The following is an 18,761-nucleotide window of genomic DNA, read 5'->3' as shown; positions in this document are numbered from 1 at the left end:
ATCAGCTAATGACACTGCATTAGAAAGCTCTTTATTCTGCACACAGACTACAGAATAGGAGACGTACAGGCACAGAGAGTACAGTACTGTCTGCATATATAAATAAAAAATAAGGTCCATATTTCTTTATGATACATCTCTTGTCCATGGGAGGGGAAAAAGGAAGGAGAAGGAAAACTGAACTCTGATATGGCACACAGTAAGACACCAACACTGACATGTGATCTCTAAGGTTCCTCAGACAAACATGCCCTGTCCAATAATAACCATTCCTTAAATGTATTTTTCAGACAATAATCTTCAATAACACAATACAATTGATGTTACATGCGCAGAAAATATGATGGATTTTAAAAAATAAGGGTTAAAATAGGCTATCAGAGCCCTATTGATCTTTCTACGATTACGTTGTGAGAACAAAGATATATTGTTAACATGAGCTGAGTGACGAAACACAAAATCTCCATGACAAAGAGGTTCAGAAGGCCGTTAATCATATGTTCTCGTTCCCCTAAAGTGGTACGGACCTTGTTTTCTTTCTTTATTTCCTTCTCTCCACCCGCCTTCACTGACTATGCTGCCCTGTCTCAGGGTCAGCCCTCAACAGAGAGGGCCTCCACCGCCTCCAACAGGTGCAGGGCCAGGCTGTACTGGGCGTGGTTCTCCGGCAGGATTTCAACCAGCCGGCCGACCAGCCTGCTGGTCTGGGCTAAGGGGACGAGGGGGCAGCGCAGCTCGCTGGGGTCCTACAGGACAAAACAACACATTATATATACTGCGTTGTTTAACAGGCAGCAAGGTACATTTAAAAAAAATCCTGCTGAGTGAGAACACTGAGAAACATTACTCCATAGACCGTTAGCTTTGGTAGCTCTTTAGCTGCAGACAGTAATGCTGATTTGAGGATTTGTGGTTCAGTGTTAAAGATGACATTGTTCGGTGGCTCACCATTGCCTTGAGCCATGTGCAGAGGGTGGGGGGCAGGCGGGCCAGCAGCTCCATAGCGGACTGTGTCTGACTCTGGCTATGGAGCAGACAGTAGCTCAGCCTCTGTCCCGTCAGCACCAGCAGCTGGGAGCCCAGCACGTCCTTATCCTCCACCTCCAGCATCACCTGGAGGGTAATAAGAAGAGTCAGAAGAGAACTGTATCAGGCTCGTGGTCAGGAGAAAGCTTTATTGTTAGCCTGCAACAAAGGAAAGCACGTGTTCACTTGCCTCCTCAGCGCGGGGGTCAAGGCCCTGGTTGTAGAGCTCGCAGACCAGGTGCCGCCTCAGGATGTCGGGGTTGACCTGCAGCAGGGAGCCCAGCTCCAAACACAGCGAGGGCCACCAGTCAGCCTTGGGGCCATTCGATGGTGGAGAGGGGGACGAGTTGCCGGAGGCTGAGCTGGAGGGATCGTTGATCGCCTGCACCCAGGCTGTCAGCACCCGGAGGAGGAACTAAACACAGGAGGAACCAGGGAAGCGTAGATAAGAGGACGGGTACGGAGAGAGAGGAGATGGTTGTCTCGACAAACCATCTGTTCTGATGACCTGTAGTTTTAACTCCAGCCCTCACCTCTTGTCTTAGGGACACCAGGCAGGGGTCCATGTCTCCACTGGGCATCAGCTGGATGGTGGTCAGATCTCTGAAGAAAGCATTCTTACCCTGAGGAAGCACACACAAACATGTTGGTAAACAAATAACTCTATAGGACATACTATTAGAAGAAAAGTGTATCAGCAGTCTCCTCACCTTGCTGTCAAACAGGCTGAGAGGTTTGACCTTCAGGCTAAAGGTCATAGCAGCATGTAGCAGGGAGGCGACCAGGCAGTGGTGCTGCACCAGAGGGTAGTGGACGCCTCGCTGCTCCAGGGCCATTTCAGCTAGTGACGCTGGGCCCTCGGCCCCGCACCACGCCTCCTCCATCGACAGCTCCGGGGCAGAGACCTCCTCCACAGCAGAGTCCGCCTGCGGGAACACGCACCACAAGAGATGATGATGAGAGAAGCGTGTGTGTGTGTTCACATCATAATTAACCATGTGACCACACATTTAAAGTGCAGGGTACACACATGCACACATGTAAAGCGCTCAAACAGTGTGCTTTGCTTATTGTCCCAGCACTGTGAGGTTTGAGATTCACTGAGCAGGATCCTGCTGACAATAGAAGGCCATTTTCCATTTCATCTGCTGAAGGCTTCTCTTAGCTGAGTTTAATACGAGCAGGATTTGTGACATGCCAGCCAATCACCAGTCAGTGTGCAACTTACACAGGCAGGATGTGGAAGCTCGTAACCTGCAGCTAACAAACAACTGAGCTTTGAAGTCAATATGCTCTACATTGAAGGTGGGTCACTACAGGTCAATGTTAAAAGTCCATTGTAAGGCTATTGAAAAGAAACTTCTATATACAGGTTTAGGTGTGCATTTTAAAACTTTGTCATACTTTATTAACAAAAAGTGAGCATTAGGTTAAGACATAAGGTTTCAGATGGAATTTATGAAAACTATGGATTTAAAATGGGGAACATGGTTTCATTCTGATGTGTCTTGCAAAATGTATGCCTTTTAATAAAAGTATATTTAAATTAAATGAAGGGCTGTTTTTTCAAGTACAATTTTTCTTACAGATTTAACATGTTTTTTTGGGGCCGTTCATAAAAAACCCTTGCTTTATCTAATGTTCAAATGTAAACATCTGTATGCAAATTAGAAAATATAAGATAATAGCGTCTAAACATAGAATTTCTTAAAATGTAATGAAACAATAATTGTCATAGTGTAGGAAACAGACGGGAGGAAGTTTCATGGTGATATCTATCAGCTATAATGTTAACCCTACTGACCTGTAGTGTATCTCCTTAACTTTAGGATATTTGTAACAAGGTGACTGAACAGTTTTGTGAAGAACCCATATCAGACACCGATTCTAATTGCAAGCAGCATGCTACATCAAATGTGTCTCAAGTACAGGTGTGGTTAGTAGGGCTAGTGGTAGGTTTCTCCATGCTATTTACAGGAATCTCTTTACTTACAGAGTAATCTATAAAAGACAAAGGGCTCGTATTTTTAACCAATGCTCCAGTCACCTCCATGAGGATCTGCAGCAGCTGCACACAGCAGCCCAGGAAAGACGTCACAGCTTTGTCTCCCATCCCAACATCCTGCACACAAACACATGTCCTTAATAAAAGCATCCTAACAAAGTCATTACACACTTTTACATCAGAAATAAATCAAATGTACTTACCCGTCGACATAAGCGATCTTTGGGGGCCTTCCCCACCTAGGAACAAGAACTGTGAGCATTATTTACTTCCTCTCGGACTCAACAACACATAGGCATACTGTACGTGTGTGACTTACCTTCTCCATGAGGTAGGCCGCTGCTGAGAAGCGCTTCACGATGAATGTGCTCCACATCATCGCAGAAATACCTGAGGAAACCCAACAGCACAGTGACCGTCTCTTTCAGAACGTACTGATTAGAGGGGACATCGATATGACTTCTGCTGCTGTATTACTTTCACTCTGACGACATATTTGAGCTGTTATTTCATGCATACTAACGAGAAGTTCACCCTTTCCCACAATAATAGAGTTGACATATTGTTAGATGGATACGAAAAATTGTTATTTTACATTATTGGATGGAAAAGCCTCTCACCTAGCTGGATATGTGGACTGGAGACCAGCTTCAAATGTTCCACAGCACACCACAAATATTGGCCCTCCTAGGGAGAGAAGCAGGGGTCAGTCCAGATTAATTATTAAAATCATAATGGTAATCTTTACAGAGAACTTTTCGAGCTTTAGCACAAATAAAACATGTATAGAAAATAGTTGTAACCTGGAATTTTAAATGTGAAACTGGAATTGGAACATGGAATTGGAATTTTGAATTGGGAATTTACATTTGGAATGTACGTAGAATGTGGAATTCGACCTGGAATCAGAATTAGAACCTTTAATTGGAATGTGGAATTGGAATGTGCATTTGGAATTTACATTTGGAATATAAGTAGAATGTGGAATGAGAACCTGGAATTGGAATTTGGAATCAGAACTTGGAAATGTAAGTGGAATAGGAAGTGGATTTGGGATTTCAATTGGAATTTAAATGAGCAGTTTAGAATGTGGTATTAGAACCTTGAATATGAATTTGAAATTGGAATTTGGAATTGAAACCTAGAACCTTGAATCTGAAATTACAATTTTGAGATTTGGAATTTGAACCTGGAATTGGAATTTGGGATTGGAACATTGAATTGGAACTTGGAATATACATTTTGAATTGGAATTCTTTCTAACTATATTATTAAACACAGAGACTTATGTGTATGTGAATGTGTGAATGTGTACCTCGGGGTCTTTGTTCCACTGCACTACATATTCCCAGCAGCAGTGGGCGAAGAGCAGGTCCGGAGAGAGGGAGTGAGGGAAACGCTGGCAAACCGCCACCAGCAGCTCTGTAAAACACAGAATGAAATGGCATGTTAATCATTACATAGCTCAAGAAATTATTAAGGAATATACAAAGGTCATTAACACCATTAACAGTTGAATCTTAATTTGCCTGTATTCAACAACAAAAAATATCAGAGGACAAGATTTGATATGAGATCTCATTCAGCCCTAAGTTCTTACCTGCTGTCCTGTCTGTGGACTCTTGACTCTCCGGCTCCTTTCCTTCCCCGGACTTCTGCTCCAGTTTTTCATCTGCTTCTTCTTTCTTCTGGAGAATCTCCTTCAATCGCTCAGGGGCCAAGCTGTGCCTGAACACCCACTTTGAGACACTGTCGGCAATGCCGCCTATATAGATAGTGGTGAAAAGAACATTATTAGCAACAAAATACAAGACGATCTATCTGTGCTCTGAACTAAAAACCAGGACATGGGTACCGAGAGAAGAAACAAAAAGAAAGAATGAAAAAACTTCATACAAAAGGAAAACATTAAAAAAGAAGCATGTAGGAATAATGCCGTCTGCCTGTGAACGTCCATGAGGAACATCTTTATGGTCTACCTGTGCCTCCCTCCAGTAGTGTTTTGATGGAGCACTGTGGTGCAGCGCCCCCTGTCGTGCCCTGAGGAGAAGGCACCAACAGCAGAGTCTGTAGCACCAACACATCCTCCAGCTGGCGAACACACACCACCCACTGCTCCAGCTCTAGGGACACAGCCTCCCACTCCGACTGAAACTGTCACACACCAAATAAAAACAGGCAGGATGTCAGGAAGTATGGTTTAAGTGTTGATATTAGACCCAAAAGAAATGAGGTCATAGTGCTTTGTTTCAAATCTTTATGTCTATCTGTGTATCTGTGTGTGTGTGCATGAGACCTCCCTACCTTGCTGTCAGCCCGGCTTGTGATGCTAGCTTTGGTAGCGCGGTGAGCCACGAAAGCAGCCAGCAGAGCAGCAGCAGCGTTGTGGGACTGGATGCATGTAGTGCGGACCTGCTGCCACCAGGGGGAGATAGACTGGGGGTCCCAGGACTCCTCAACTGCACCTATTGAGAGGAGAGAGGAGAGAGGAGAGAGGAGAGAGGAAGAAGAAGAAGAAGAAGAAGAAGAAGAAGAAGAAGAAGAAGAAGAAGAAGAAGAAGAAGAAGAAGAAGAAGAAATGGTGATTCTCTTCTAATCCTCTTTTATGGTCTGACTGACAGACACTTGAGCTAACATGTCAGCACACTGTAACATGCACATACCTTTCATGTTGCTGAGGGCGATGAGTAGTTTGTGTAGATTTTTAACAGTTTCTTCTGGTTTCTGTAGCACTTCCTTCTCTCTTTGCAACCACACACTCAGCAACAGGGACTGAAGGGAAGAAGAATGTCTTTAATGGATTGCCGTCATTCGCATTTTTACACATGGATGTTTTTAGGGCTATAGGAAACATTCTACAAAAATAATCTGGTGACCATTATCTAAGGAGGATTTACAGAGCTTTCTCTCCTGTGTTTATAACTTAAGAACAGGTGAAGAAATGTATGTGAGGATCATTTTGAAGTGTTTGCTGTTGTAGTATTTCTTTCAGCACACAGAGTTGAAGTGTGCCATTACCCCATGTTCTAAATAGGTGAGTTGAATATCTCCTTGCACTCTAAACATTAGGGACTCATATATATTGTATAATTAGTCAGGTCTTTATTTTGCCTGGAATCAATCCTACGAAATCTTTTATATATTTTCAGTGCATGCTATAGTGGTGGAAATGAGTATTACAACAACAGACATGATCCTGGAAAAAAAATTATGTATTCACTGTTTCTTTAAAAGGGTAGTTTAGAAAATAAATGTTCCCACCAGTTTCACATAAGGTTATTTTTAAAGAAACTTTAAGAATACTAACCTGGGAAAACCTTTTTTTCAAACTGTTCTTAGGTTATTGACACATGATTACATTTGAATAATAACAGAAACCACACGTCATTTTCACATCAGCCTCTTCATCCATCTTACCAGGAGCTGCTGAGGACTGATGCCTGCCTGCTGCAGTGTATCACACATTTTATGGATGGGGTTCTTTCCACACAGACAGCCCCAGAACATAAAGTTCCCTGCAAAGGAAACACAAGAGAAAATTCTGGATTCAAGTGTACTCAATATGTCTGAGGTCACTGAGGTTTCTGTACATCAAAAGGTTAAATTGCATTTCTGTTCTCCCCCATAAACCTTTGTTGTTGTTTTGAATATCTCACTGGTATAAGACAAACACTTAAACACCCCACTGAGATTCTATCCTCTTTATACTCAGGGTTCTATTTATTTGTCAGTGACATAATGCTGCATATAGTGGCAGTAGCGTGATGTTACCCTACCTAGCTGATTCCATTCTGATTCCGAGCCACGGATAACTCTCAGCTCCTCTCCCTCGGCGCATTCCATCTGAGAGAGGAAGGCCCTGGCCGGCAGGAGGGAGTCGGGCAAGTCCTGGGCGAAGGACACACTGGGTCTCGTGGTGAGCTGAGCGTAGCGTTGCAGGGTCGGACCAACACGAGACAGTTCCTCCTCTATGCCTTCCAGAGACTCCTCCTGGTCGGGCACAACATCTATATTTATTAGTGTACATCCTTTTAAGTGAGGAAAAAACAAGCAAACAAAATAAGGCAATGATAGCTCATAAGGACCTGCAGCATGAATTCATATTTAAATAAATATTAGAAAAAATAGCAACATTGGGAGCCTGTTCTTTCGAGGGCTTTCCTAGACTTTAACAATTCCTACTCGACTAATACTCAAACAATTTGTTTGATGAAAAAACAAATGAACAAATTCTTACCTCTGTTTGACCACACTACCTGTGTTTACGGCCTTCAGTGTACCATGTTATTTTATGTTTTTGTTTTACGGTTCCATATATCTGGACCTGTATGTCCTACATGTTGTTTTAAGGATTGTTGTTTATGTGAGTACTATGAACGAGCTTTCTGTAGGTGTGTCCTCTCACATTTTCGGAGCAGGCCTCTGTGTCTGCAGCGGAGTGCAGCTGCTGGATGTCAGAGTAGAGCTGAAGCAGTTTCAGCTGAGAGGAGCAGAGCTGCTGTAGAGCTGGATCCACTTCATCTGGGTCTGTAATGACACAAAAATATCAAAAAGAGACACTCATATCCATTTGTATGATATGTACAAAACTTCACATTTACACTCGGTCCCATTTTAGCCAATTAGCTGGACTACTTTTTTGATACCAGTATAGGACACTTTGATTATTACATCTTAGATATACCAAAACAATATGGTTCTTCTTAAACATAAACTGAATCATTACCTTGTTGCTTGAGAGTGTCATATAATGCGGATGTGATGTTAGTAAGACAAGAGACAGGAGCATTCTTATTGGACAGCAGGGACTCCAAAGCCTATAAGGAAAGCACAAAGACTGCAATTAGAAATGCAACTGTTACCCCGAGAAATAGGCCTCTCGATTAGTGTTTGTTCATACCTGCTTTTTAATGGCGGGATGTTTGATGTCCAGCAGCGCACTTTTGGCTTCGCTCTCCAATATATCTGAAAGAAAAGTAGAGGGAGCAGATTTAGAAATGGATGGATTGCGACCTATCTCAGCTTAGAGAATTATATCTAACCCTCCTTTCAGCTCTCTTGGATCTCTTACCAGGCTCCAACTCTCTGCTCCTGAGTAGAGTAGTGAGTTTCTTTAACAGGTGCATGTCTTTGGCTCGCTCGCTCTTCTTGTCACTGAAATGGACAGAGTTACGGTTTGAATGGATTCCGTGCAGCACTCAAAGGGTCTCTTAAAAACGCGTGTAGACTAGGGACAAGGTATCTCAGTCTAAAAATCCATGGTTGAGGGTAAGCGTTTTGAAAGAGTATGATGACTTTTGTAGCTGTGGTTGAAAACCTTCCAAACACAAATGATAGGTCAAGTTATTATAAATTCTATCACCTTAACATTCATTAGCATTGTCCAAATAGGGTTCTTGCCAAAATTAGCAATTGAAATATGTACAAAAATAAGGAATATGTGTCTAACATGCTCTAAACAAATGAGATACAGAGGTCGTGCACTATTCCTTTAAATTGCGCTGCATAGGCCCCGGCCGTGGCGCAACTGGCTGGGGCACCTGCACCGTACGCCGGCGACCTGGGTTCGATTCCTGACCCATGGTCCTTTCCGGATCCCACCCCGACTCTCTCTCCCACTTTCCTGTCACTCTCCACTGTCCTATCCGATTAAAGGCAAAAAGTCCCCCCCCCCCCAAAAAAAAAGATTGCGCTGCATGACAAACAGCTGATCTACAGTTTCTTTAAAGTGAATGTGTGTGTGTTTTCCTGTGTGTACCAACCTGAGGGCCAGGTGGAAGGGGATGTTGACGGTCCTCAGAGCTCCTGTGGTGGGATCCAGCAGACACACCTGTTGTGTGTGGAGCTGCCAGCCCTTACTGGTCACACTGTTCACCCCCATCAGACGGTAGCCAGCATACAGCAGTCTGAAAGTGCGCAAACACATAAATGAGAGAATCATTTACATTTCACATTTGTTTTACAGTGTGAGTGTACAGTACATGCTTTTTGTGATGCTTTTAAGGCTAAGACTCATCTGTCTTGCGTGTGTGCATGTTTGTACCTGCAGTGTTTGCCCACAGTGAAGGCTCCGACTCGGGGCCCGTGCTGCATCCCCCACACCTCCAGGATTCCTCTGCGCGGTGCGTAGATGACCAGGAACAAAGCATGGCGTCTTGGGTGGGAGGCAGAGGGGGATGACTCCCGATCGACTCGCTCCTCTGGAACCTGCAGCCATCCCAGCTGGGCATCTCTGTAACCTGCAGAGTGTTAAATTAATGAATGGTCACATTTGCATTTCAGGGACTCATAAAATGTTTGATTAAATGCACGGCATCATTATTGATCATAAAGAAGGAACAGATTCCCTTGATGTTTAATAGACAACATTTAAGGGTTAAATAAAGGGAGCACAATATTGGATTTTTGACAATCTTCGATATTGCAATATTTTCGGAGTCATATTCATATTCTGTACAAACTGTAAAATCCACTGAGAGAAAAGTAAAACGTGTGATATTGGGCTGCATAAATAAACTTTGATTGATTGATTGTCTAATTTCATTTTCTCACCTCATGGAGAGAACATCAAGTATCCTTAGTGGAATAACCATATTATTAGGATTCAAGATATTTATTGTATTATTATTATTAAGCCCACTATCGTAGTGATGGCTGACTGGTAGATGCAGACATAATGGAGATCGTTTTACCAAAGTACACAACAATTAGGTGTAATAGGAAAATCACTTTAACTTGTGTAAAATGTTACACATGACATATTTACTTTCATGTAACATCTTTAAACAAAAACTAGCAATTTCATCTTATCTCAACAAGCTTGGAAGACGCTGTCCCTAAGGCAATACTTAAAAGTCGGCACAAACCCAGCACATTTGACCTTTTACATCTTGTGAGTCTTATTGTGAAAATGTGTTAATATCTGTCCCATGCCGATATTACATTTAATGCCTTTATCTGCCATGAGAAATAAAGCGCCAATACTACTGAGCATCATGAGTTGAGCATCTTTACTACAAACATCTTTATAGTTCCCTTCTTGGTCCTTGGTCTCTTTTCTTTTCTTTCTCCTCACCTTTCCACATGCGGATGGCCACGCCCCTTGCCAAGTCCAGCAGCGTGACTCTACCAAAGTCATCCGTCACTCCGGCCAGTGTGTTGCAGGGGGATAGACAGATGGACTCGCCATGGCGACGAGAGTCTGGGAGACCAAATCTGAGGGGAAGGGGATTTAAGAGAACGAACGATGGAGGTCCATGAACAAGCTCCATGGGGCCATGATGCATTTGTGTTGCGATATCAGAGCCGGTACCTGATGGTCAGGGCCGTGGCAGGTTCCACCTTCGGCTTCTGTTTCTGGACGGCTTCCTCTTCATTCTTATGCTTGTTCCAACCCAACCATCCACTGGGAGGAAAACAAGAGGGAAAATTTGATGATGCATCTATGTGAAAAAATTGATAAAGGGAGACTAGAAAGTTGGAATAAGTAATAAAAGGAGAGAAGGCGACTGACAGGCAGTTGAGATACACCAGAAAGAGAATGAAAGGACATTCAGGGGGGGGAGCAAACTACCCTCCTGCAGCATTGAGCAGAAAGCAGGCTATATTTCACAGTATTGATCGGGCTGCTTTGTGCTGTTGGAGCAGAATAGAACTATCAACAGTGCCCAGTCATTCTTCAAGTGTGTATGAGACAGGAGATAAATCTCACACTGGCAGAGGAAACATTGGACAACCCTATTTATCGTTAAAGTCATGCACAACATAAATGTGGTCATTAGTTTAGTCAAGTTTTTAGTTTAGTCATTTAGTTTACATTGTTTTGTTTTTAAATAATGATGGTCTTAATTTGCATACTTTTATATAAGTTGTCTTATACATCATATATAGTAAAAAATAAAGAACTTTTTTTTATTTTATTTTGTAAATAAGTTAATACATTTTAACAAATACAATTAGCAATTTATTTATTTTCACGAGAACAGTTAAACAGTTCAAATAGCATCCTGTTTGGTAAAAATATTGTTAATTGAGGCTTACATATACCCACATGGAAGTGCAAATACACCCTTCTTAGGTTAAGATAATTATCGTAATTCTATTTTATTTTTAGCACACTCTTACTTACAACGTATGTTTGTTAAAATATTGTTATTCCATACCTTTATTTATTATTTCTTAAATGGAACAACTGTCACAAAACCTAATTTCCACATGGATAGATGAAGTATTCTGATTTTACACACACACACACACACACACACACACACACACACACACACACACACACACACACACACACACACACACACACACACACACACACACACACACACACACACACACACACACACACACACACACACACACACACACACACACACACACACACCTGTACCTTGCAGCACTGAAGAGAGCTGAGGTGAGTTTACTGGCCACAGCCAGAGCCACGTGAGAGAGGAGAGGCTGGGAGCTTCCCTAAAGACAAACAGAGAGACACCAACAGCTGAGTTCACTCTCCCAAAACACTCTTAGGCCTGGCCCTGTCCTGAACACACAGTTATACGGTTTAGTTGCCTTAGCCTTTTCTTTAGTTCTCATTGGAAAACAAACAGCCTGCTCCTTCGCTCTCACTCACCTCCACAGCATAGTAGAAGCCTGTGTATGGCCCACCCCCCACAGTGACATACTGGCTCATAGCGGGGGGGTTTCCCTTGACTGAAGCATGAAACCCCCCCAGGATAGAAGCGTTCTTCATCTGGTCAAACACACACAGCGTCATCACACCTAACAGCAGGAGAGACGGGAGGAAAGTGGGGAAAGAAACTTGAATAAGTGTTTCCTGTCATCACTCTTTTAAATTGTATTTTAAGAAGTTCAGCCAAAAACACCACTCAGTATATTATAAGTGATAATTAAACAAATATTTCCTACCCACACTACAGTGGTCCACAATGGCGTCCATGTCCTGCAGACCCCACTTCTTATAGGCCAGGGGGGGAGGCTGGATCACATCACTGCCTGCTGCTGCCGCTGAGTGGATACAGAACGCAGCTTGTCATTGAAGCACCAAACGTTTGACAAGGTTTTTATAATCGACAGCTAGGAGTCACGTCTAGAAATTAAGCAACATTTAAAACACGTAAACTAACAGTGACAGGAATTTGGGCACATTAAATGGAAGACACACACACACACACACACACACACACACACACACACACACACACACACACACACACACACACAACTAGATGCTCAGAGAAAACTCACTGAAGCATGGTTGCTAATCTAAGAGTCTAAAGCGGGCTGTGTGGGGCAGTTGTAGTGTTGTGTATGTCTCCTTAGTACCTGAATGCATTGTGGCAAACACTATCCAAACAGCCAGCAAGAGAAGAACGCATCTCAGCACAACAAAAAACACTTCAAAAAATAGAAAACTCTGTACACTAAAACCCTATGATTCTTATGTTACACTTTAAACACCAAGCCAGCTGGATGTGCACACACACACACACACACACACACACACACACACACACACACACACACACACACACACACACACACACACACACACACACACACACACACACACACACACACACACACACACACACACACACACACACACACACACACACACACACACACACACACACACACACACACACACACACACACAGCAGTACCTCTTGCCACCTGGTTCTTGCAGGCCCGCAGAGACTGAAAGAGGCTGAAGCCGTCGATGGTGACCAGAGCAGCGGGGTACAGGATGCTTAACTCTTCATGCTGTGACAGAAAAAAATACACAGTTATCAAACATCTGCCACAGCACATGGAGGGACACAATCAAAAGATAAGGAACAAGGAGTACGTTTTCTTATGGGGTTATGTGGGGATTGTTTTTACTAATCAAAACCTGAGTTCTGAGAGTCCCGATGATGTTGCTAGGCAACCAGCAAAGACTGTGTGCTGTGTTCGTTAGCGGCTGGCTTTAGTTCCCGGCTAATATGGTGTGTGAGAGTGTGGGAATTGTCATCAGATTTGATGATGAGCAGTAAATGTGTGTTTTCCAATGTGGGAATGTAGTCTTAAAACGTGGTGGTTCTTAGTGGCTAGAAACTATATAAATTCAAATATAGTTTCTAGCCACTATATTTACAACTTTTGACAAGTTTGCAAGTGTATATCCCAAAATATAAAAGAATTTGATCATTATTTTCATACAGTTCTGACAGGTGTGTTTAGAGTGTGTGTTACCTGCTCAGTCACTCCCGGATGACGAGGGATCTCATACGTGCGACACTTGAGCCTCAACACAGGGTCCTCATGCAGCAGCTGGGCCAGGAGGAGAACGCCATTCTGAGCAGAAAAGGTCGGCCTCACATTTAATACCAACATTCCTGAGTATTTATTGGATGCCTTCATTTGATTTTTTCTGCTTAATGCTCATGGTGCACAGGCTAACGAAGCGTTGTTATACACGGGGACGTACCTCTGTGTAGAAGCGGACGTAGCCAGAAGTGAAACCCACGACCACACATGTCCAATCAGGCCTTCCTGTGGAACTCCTACACACATAAACATACACACGTTGTCATGTACATAAACACAGGAAAAACCATTCTGCATTTCCCTCTATTTCCTGTTTCGGTATTTCTTACCTCTTCTGGCTTGCCAATGGTATGCAGATGGAGCTGCTCACACACTCTCTGTTATAAGGAGACACACACAAAGTAGCAAATGTTTACTGTACAGCTCTCTCTCTCAAAAAAACTTAGAAGCACTTAAGCATTAGCTCATGTTTATTTGTTTCCCCACTGTCAAACAACTATCCATTTTCGATGTGACTTTCTTTATCTTCCATAGTTTCTAAATCACTTGGCCTAAGTTATCAAGCTAATGCTTACCCTTCATCAGTGCTGAGCACTCCTGTCCAGGACACAGCCAGGGTCATCTCCTCTCTGCCGCTGTCATCTGTACGCCACTTAGCTGTAACAAACAATAATCATTAACAGCAATGTATAACTCCTCTGTGTGCTAAAAGATAAGTGAGTGTTAGAATATCTGACCTGAGAGAAAGACAGCCTTCTGTTCATGGGCCACAACCAGCAGGTCGGCGCAGGGCGAAAGGGAGACTACACAGTCCTGCAACCAGGGGGACCTCTGATCTGTGGGCTCCTCCTCCACCTGCGGAGTGTAGAGGAAAGTCAGTGGGAGGGCAACTTTCCCTTTATTCTGCTAGTGATAACCCCATAAACCATGTATGTCCAGTTGCACCCTTGTTTTTTGTCATCTGTTGGCAGTCCACTTGGTCACATTTTGCTTTAACGGACACACAAACTTTTCCAGGTTGGCTGTGTTTAAAAACATTCTTGCCATATTTCAAGATTGTTTTCATTTTCCACATTTCCACGTAGGTTTTTCTATTGCACATGCACATAAAAAGTGTATGGAGAAAGGCTGTATAATGAAAATAAAGAGAAATAATGACAGACCTTTGTGGCAGAAGTTGTTTCCTCCTCTTTGTTTTCACCACTATCCCATGCCGACTCCCACTCAGAGGTCTCCCAGGACAGATCATTTTCTGTAAGGGAAATTACAATTGGTATTCATTTGTGAATTCATGCTGATTCTAATATAACTGAGCAAACATAACAGTGATCTTAAAATTCATAAAAAACAGACTTATTTTCCAGGCAATAGGAAAGTGTGGCATCCAACCAGTAAAGACTTGCTAATGACACGGTACCCAACCATAAAAAATAAATGAGAGCGAGGGAAAGGAGTAATAGAACATCTCCAGGGATATAACCTTATCACATCCAAGAGTGTGGGAACCAAGTGATGTTGCAAAATCCAAAATGAAATCCTGTTGCTATGGACATTAATAATGCATTGTGCAATGTGTGTGTGTGTGTGTGTGTGTGTGTGTGTGTGTGTGTGTGTGTGTGTGTGTGTGTGTGTGTGTGTGTGTGTGTGTGTGTGTTGATGTCCTTGCGGTACAAGATTAAAGGTGATGACACCATAGTTTAAGCGCATGAAAGGGCATTAGAGCCCCTGTCGGTGTGTTCTCCTTTGTTGAGCATCCTGCATTGATGTGTTCAGGTGCCTCATGTGGGATGACTCATAGCCAAAAGGGCAGACACTTTTTCCTCCTCCCTTTCAGCACCCTGCTGATGGTATTGCACAGCACAGATGGAGCTTCTTCATCATTCACTTTGCAGAGCCTTACCATCAAATGATTTATAACTACATTAAGGCAGTTAGACAATAGTAGTTTTTAATGGGATTTATGTAAGAAGCATTGCATTATATTTCTTTCTACAGCACTAACAGAACGGTTATATTATACAATTGTGGATACTCTAGTGCTATATGTCTTTTCTTCTGTGAATTTGTAAATATTCGCTGTTAAATGTTCATTTATATTATATTTCTATCTTTTAAATATGTCTAACTCTGTGTAATGCTGGACAAAACAGCTGCTGTGACAAAACAATTTCCCAATTTTGGAAGGAAAAATCTATCCATCTATCTATCTATATATATATATTATATATAGATATGATCTCCAAGCTTAGCCAGCTTGGTATCAACCCATCCCTCTGCAACTGGACGCTGGACTTTCTGACGAACAGACCCCCAGTCTGTTAGGATAGACAACCTCTCCTCTGCTACTATCACCCTGAACACCGGTGTGCCACAAGGCTGCGTGATGAGTCCCCTCCTGTACTCCCTGTTCACCCACGACTGTGTACCTGTTTATGGCTCCAACACCATAATCAAGTTCGCAGATGACATTACGGTGGTAGGCCTGATCAGAGGTGACGACGAGACGGCCTACAGGGAAGAAGTACGGCACCTGGCTACGTGGTTTGCTGATAAAAACCTGGCGCTCAACACCGAGAAGACCAAGGAGATTATCGTGGACTTCAGGCGGGCTGGGAGCCATGCACACCCCCCTATCTGCATCAACAGAGCTGCAGTGGAGTGTGTGTCTAGCTTCACGTTCCTTGGCATCCACATCTCCGATGATCTCACCTGGGCCAAAAACTCCTCCACCCTGGTCAAAAAGGCGCAGCAGCATCTGTACTTTCTAAGGAGCCTTAAGAAAGCTCACCTCTGTCCCAGGATGCTGGTGGACTTCTACCGCTGTACCATTGAGAGCATACTTACAAACTGCATCATAGTATGGTACGGCAACTGCGCCGCATCAGACCGCAAAGCACTCCAGCGGGGGGTGAAAACCGCCCAACGGATCACCGGCACACAGCTACCCACCATCGAGAACATTTTTCAAAAATGTTGTCTGGGCAAGACCAGAGGCATCATTAACGATGCCTCACACCCTAACAACAGACTTTTCACTCTACTCCCGTCCGGTAGGCGTTACAGAAGCCTCCGCTCCCGCACCAGTAGGCTGAGAAAAAGCTTCTTTCATGAGGCTGTGCCCCTGTTGAACTCCACTCCCTCCCTCCATTAGCACCATTGCACTCACTACTGTACTGTTTGGTACTTGTAGAACTCGTTCATTGCACTATTCATATCTCCATTGACTGAATAACGTCAATGCTCATATGATACTGTACACATAACCTTAAACTTACTGCATTACTGCTTAAACTGTTTACACTGCTTATACTGTTGCTGTTTGCACACATAACCCATATATCATCATTGCACTCACTACTGCACTGTTACTGTAAATAACGAACATGTTATCGCACTATTCATCCTGCATTGATTGAACTAATATACTGTTCATATAAGTAATGTACACACAACCAACTGTACTGGTTGTTTATACTGTTTATACTGTGAATCTGTAGATACTGCATATACAATCTGTAGATACTGCATATACAATCCCTAAATACTTACTGGTATAACATTTGTATATAGTAATGTATTTTCTCTCTGTATATATTATAGTACATCTTTGCACTGCTGGTTGGATGCTAACTGCATTTCATTGGCTTGTACCTGTACTTTGCACAATGACAATGAAGTTGAATCTAATCTAATCTAATCTAAAATAATCACCTGAAACCAAAAAATAATGTACAGATAGTTCAAGACAAACAGATCAATCTCCCTTTGCAACTTTAAGCTACAGTGTTGTGACATTATTAAGCTAAGTTCTAGAGGAAGCTTACTGGACTAAAGTCACTTTGGCTAAAAGTGAATTTATGTGCTATAGCATGCTACAAACTTGCATTAGCCTTGTCTATGTAACGTTAGCCTGGGTTAACTCACCTGTTAGATTTTTCTCCTCCACTGGCTCGTTTTTCTGGCTCTGGAACAAGTAGTCCCTGACCGTTTTGAGCTCCTGGAGCCGACAGAACTCCAATAAGCTGCAGGACATCTCTCCCCCGTCCCGTCAGGTAGACTGGGGATCAGCCAGTTAGCCCGATGCTAACGGTGCAGTTGAGGAAGACAAAAGTAGCTTAGCAGTTAGAGAACGTAAGTAACTCTTGCTGTCGTGTTAACCGTATGACAGCCTGTCCACAAAGACAATATAACTTAGCTGTCTGTAACGGACCCCTAAAGAAAAAATAACACTGGTCTTGTACTCTTATTTTCCCCAACAATTGCTGTTACCACCCTTAAGGGGTGATGACACATCGTTAGCACAATAACACGAAGGTACTTCCGGGTAACAACAGATCCGAGATTTTCAAAATAAAATACTTTTGATGCATTTTTGTACAAATAAGAACTGAAATGATATGACAGAAAAGGGGATATTTTTTAAGTCAGTATAAAAATTCCAAACCTACGATATGTTTTGTTGATATTTGAAAAATGTAATGGTATATTACTTACACCAGATGGTGGTAGAGGAACATGTTTGAGATGCCTCTTCCTCCTCCTTTCAGCTCTAATTTGTCCCCCTACGCATACAGTAGTAGCTACTTACGAACTCATGTAGCTATTCTGATGCTTGCTGATTGAAATATAAATCGAATAAAACTCATTTCCTTCTATTTTTTGCGGTTATATTTTGTATATACCCTTTTTCTTTAATGTATTTCTATGGTGTGATTACATGTAGGATATGTTTTCTGAGTGTGGTCATGAGCAATTCATTTCATGCAGTTATTACACAATAACACATTATAGACCAAGCCTGCTCCTAAATATGGTTACAAAAAGTTAAATATATAACTAAATAAGAATTGTTGGTGTTTCCCATGGAGTTTATTTATTGTCTGTTTCAATTTTGGTAGTTGCGTTGTATATTCTCCTCGTCTTTCCCGTGTAAACAGTGTGTAACTTGAACATCAGATACATGAAAATGGTTGCCTTAGCTAGTCATGTGCATTTACATTTTATGTAATAATACAATGTGCATCTACCACCAATGGTTTATATACAGCAGTTGAATATTCTCTTCCTATTACCTTGGATATAAAGACTTTGAATTTGTTCATAATACAAAGTTAGCTCAATAATCCACAGCAATAACATAATAATAAATTCCACTACGAAACTAAACAAACCAGATGGGCACTGACCAAGGCCAGGTCACTGAATGAGTTCTCCCTTGGCCCATGCTTCACCCTTCCTCCAAGTTTTTTTTATCCTGCTGCAACAAACAGACAAACAAACAGAAAACATAATGTCCTTGGTGGAGTTAACGCAACCTGGATTGCCAAAAGAAAGTGTTTTAGTGTTACTTACTTGCTTGTTGCAGGAAACAGGTCATGGCCTATTTACACCG

At 42.5% G+C, this 18,761-nt stretch overlaps 1 protein-coding gene across 2 annotated transcripts; it reads right to left on the bottom strand.

Moving 5' to 3' along the window:
• Positions 1–14: 14 nt before the first annotated feature.
• Positions 15–18,761, bottom strand: rab3gap2 (RAB3 GTPase activating protein subunit 2 (non-catalytic)). Of its 2 annotated transcripts, XM_063908560.1 has the most exons (37): positions 18,722–18,761; positions 18,556–18,626; positions 17,294–17,452; positions 14,533–14,621; positions 14,107–14,224; positions 13,945–14,026; positions 13,699–13,746; positions 13,530–13,605; positions 13,295–13,396; positions 12,724–12,823; positions 11,966–12,064; positions 11,670–11,818; positions 11,430–11,509; positions 10,344–10,436; positions 10,107–10,246; positions 9,075–9,270; positions 8,794–8,937; positions 8,103–8,185; positions 7,932–7,996; positions 7,758–7,848; positions 7,437–7,558; positions 6,808–7,021; positions 6,449–6,546; positions 5,695–5,803; positions 5,336–5,496; positions 5,011–5,185; positions 4,632–4,796; positions 4,347–4,453; positions 3,652–3,718; positions 3,351–3,421; positions 3,235–3,270; positions 3,020–3,148; positions 1,737–1,952; positions 1,560–1,649; positions 1,217–1,441; positions 949–1,113; positions 15–746 (listed from the first exon to the last, which is right to left on the bottom strand). In XM_063908560.1, the coding sequence occupies exons 3-37, from the start codon at positions 17,400–17,402 to the stop codon at positions 594–596; spliced, it is 4,167 nt and encodes a 1,388-aa protein (XP_063764630.1). In that variant the 5' UTR covers positions 17,403–17,452; positions 18,556–18,626; positions 18,722–18,761; the 3' UTR covers positions 15–593. The 2 variants fall into 2 exon arrangements, with proteins under 2 accessions (XP_063764630.1, XP_063764631.1); XM_063908561.1 differs by lacking the exons at positions 18,556–18,626; positions 18,722–18,761 and having other exon boundaries at positions 3,074–3,148; positions 17,294–17,688.

Source organism: Eleginops maclovinus, chromosome 19 (genome assembly GCF_036324505.1).
Source record: "Eleginops maclovinus isolate JMC-PN-2008 ecotype Puerto Natales chromosome 19, JC_Emac_rtc_rv5, whole genome shotgun sequence".
In the NCBI taxonomy this organism is placed as follows: domain Eukaryota; kingdom Metazoa; phylum Chordata; class Actinopteri; order Perciformes; family Eleginopidae; genus Eleginops; species Eleginops maclovinus.
Note: the sequence above shows the minus strand (reverse complement) of the source record. Positions and strands in the feature narration are given on the sequence as shown.

Bases quoted from the DNA above. Each gene is read 5' to 3' on its own strand.
- rab3gap2 (XM_063908560.1), bottom strand. From the start codon at position 17,402: ATGTCCTGCAGCTTATTGGAGTTCTGTCGGCTCCAGGAGCTCAAAACG. The intron at 7,022-7,436 runs GTGAGAGGACAC...GTGCCCGACCAG, and splicing joins CAGAGGCCTGCTCCGAAAAT to GAGGAGTCTCTGGAAGGCAT. The intron at 4,797-5,010 runs GTAGACCATAAA...CTATCTATATAG, and splicing joins ACTACTGGAGGGAGGCACAG to GCGGCATTGCCGACAGTGTC.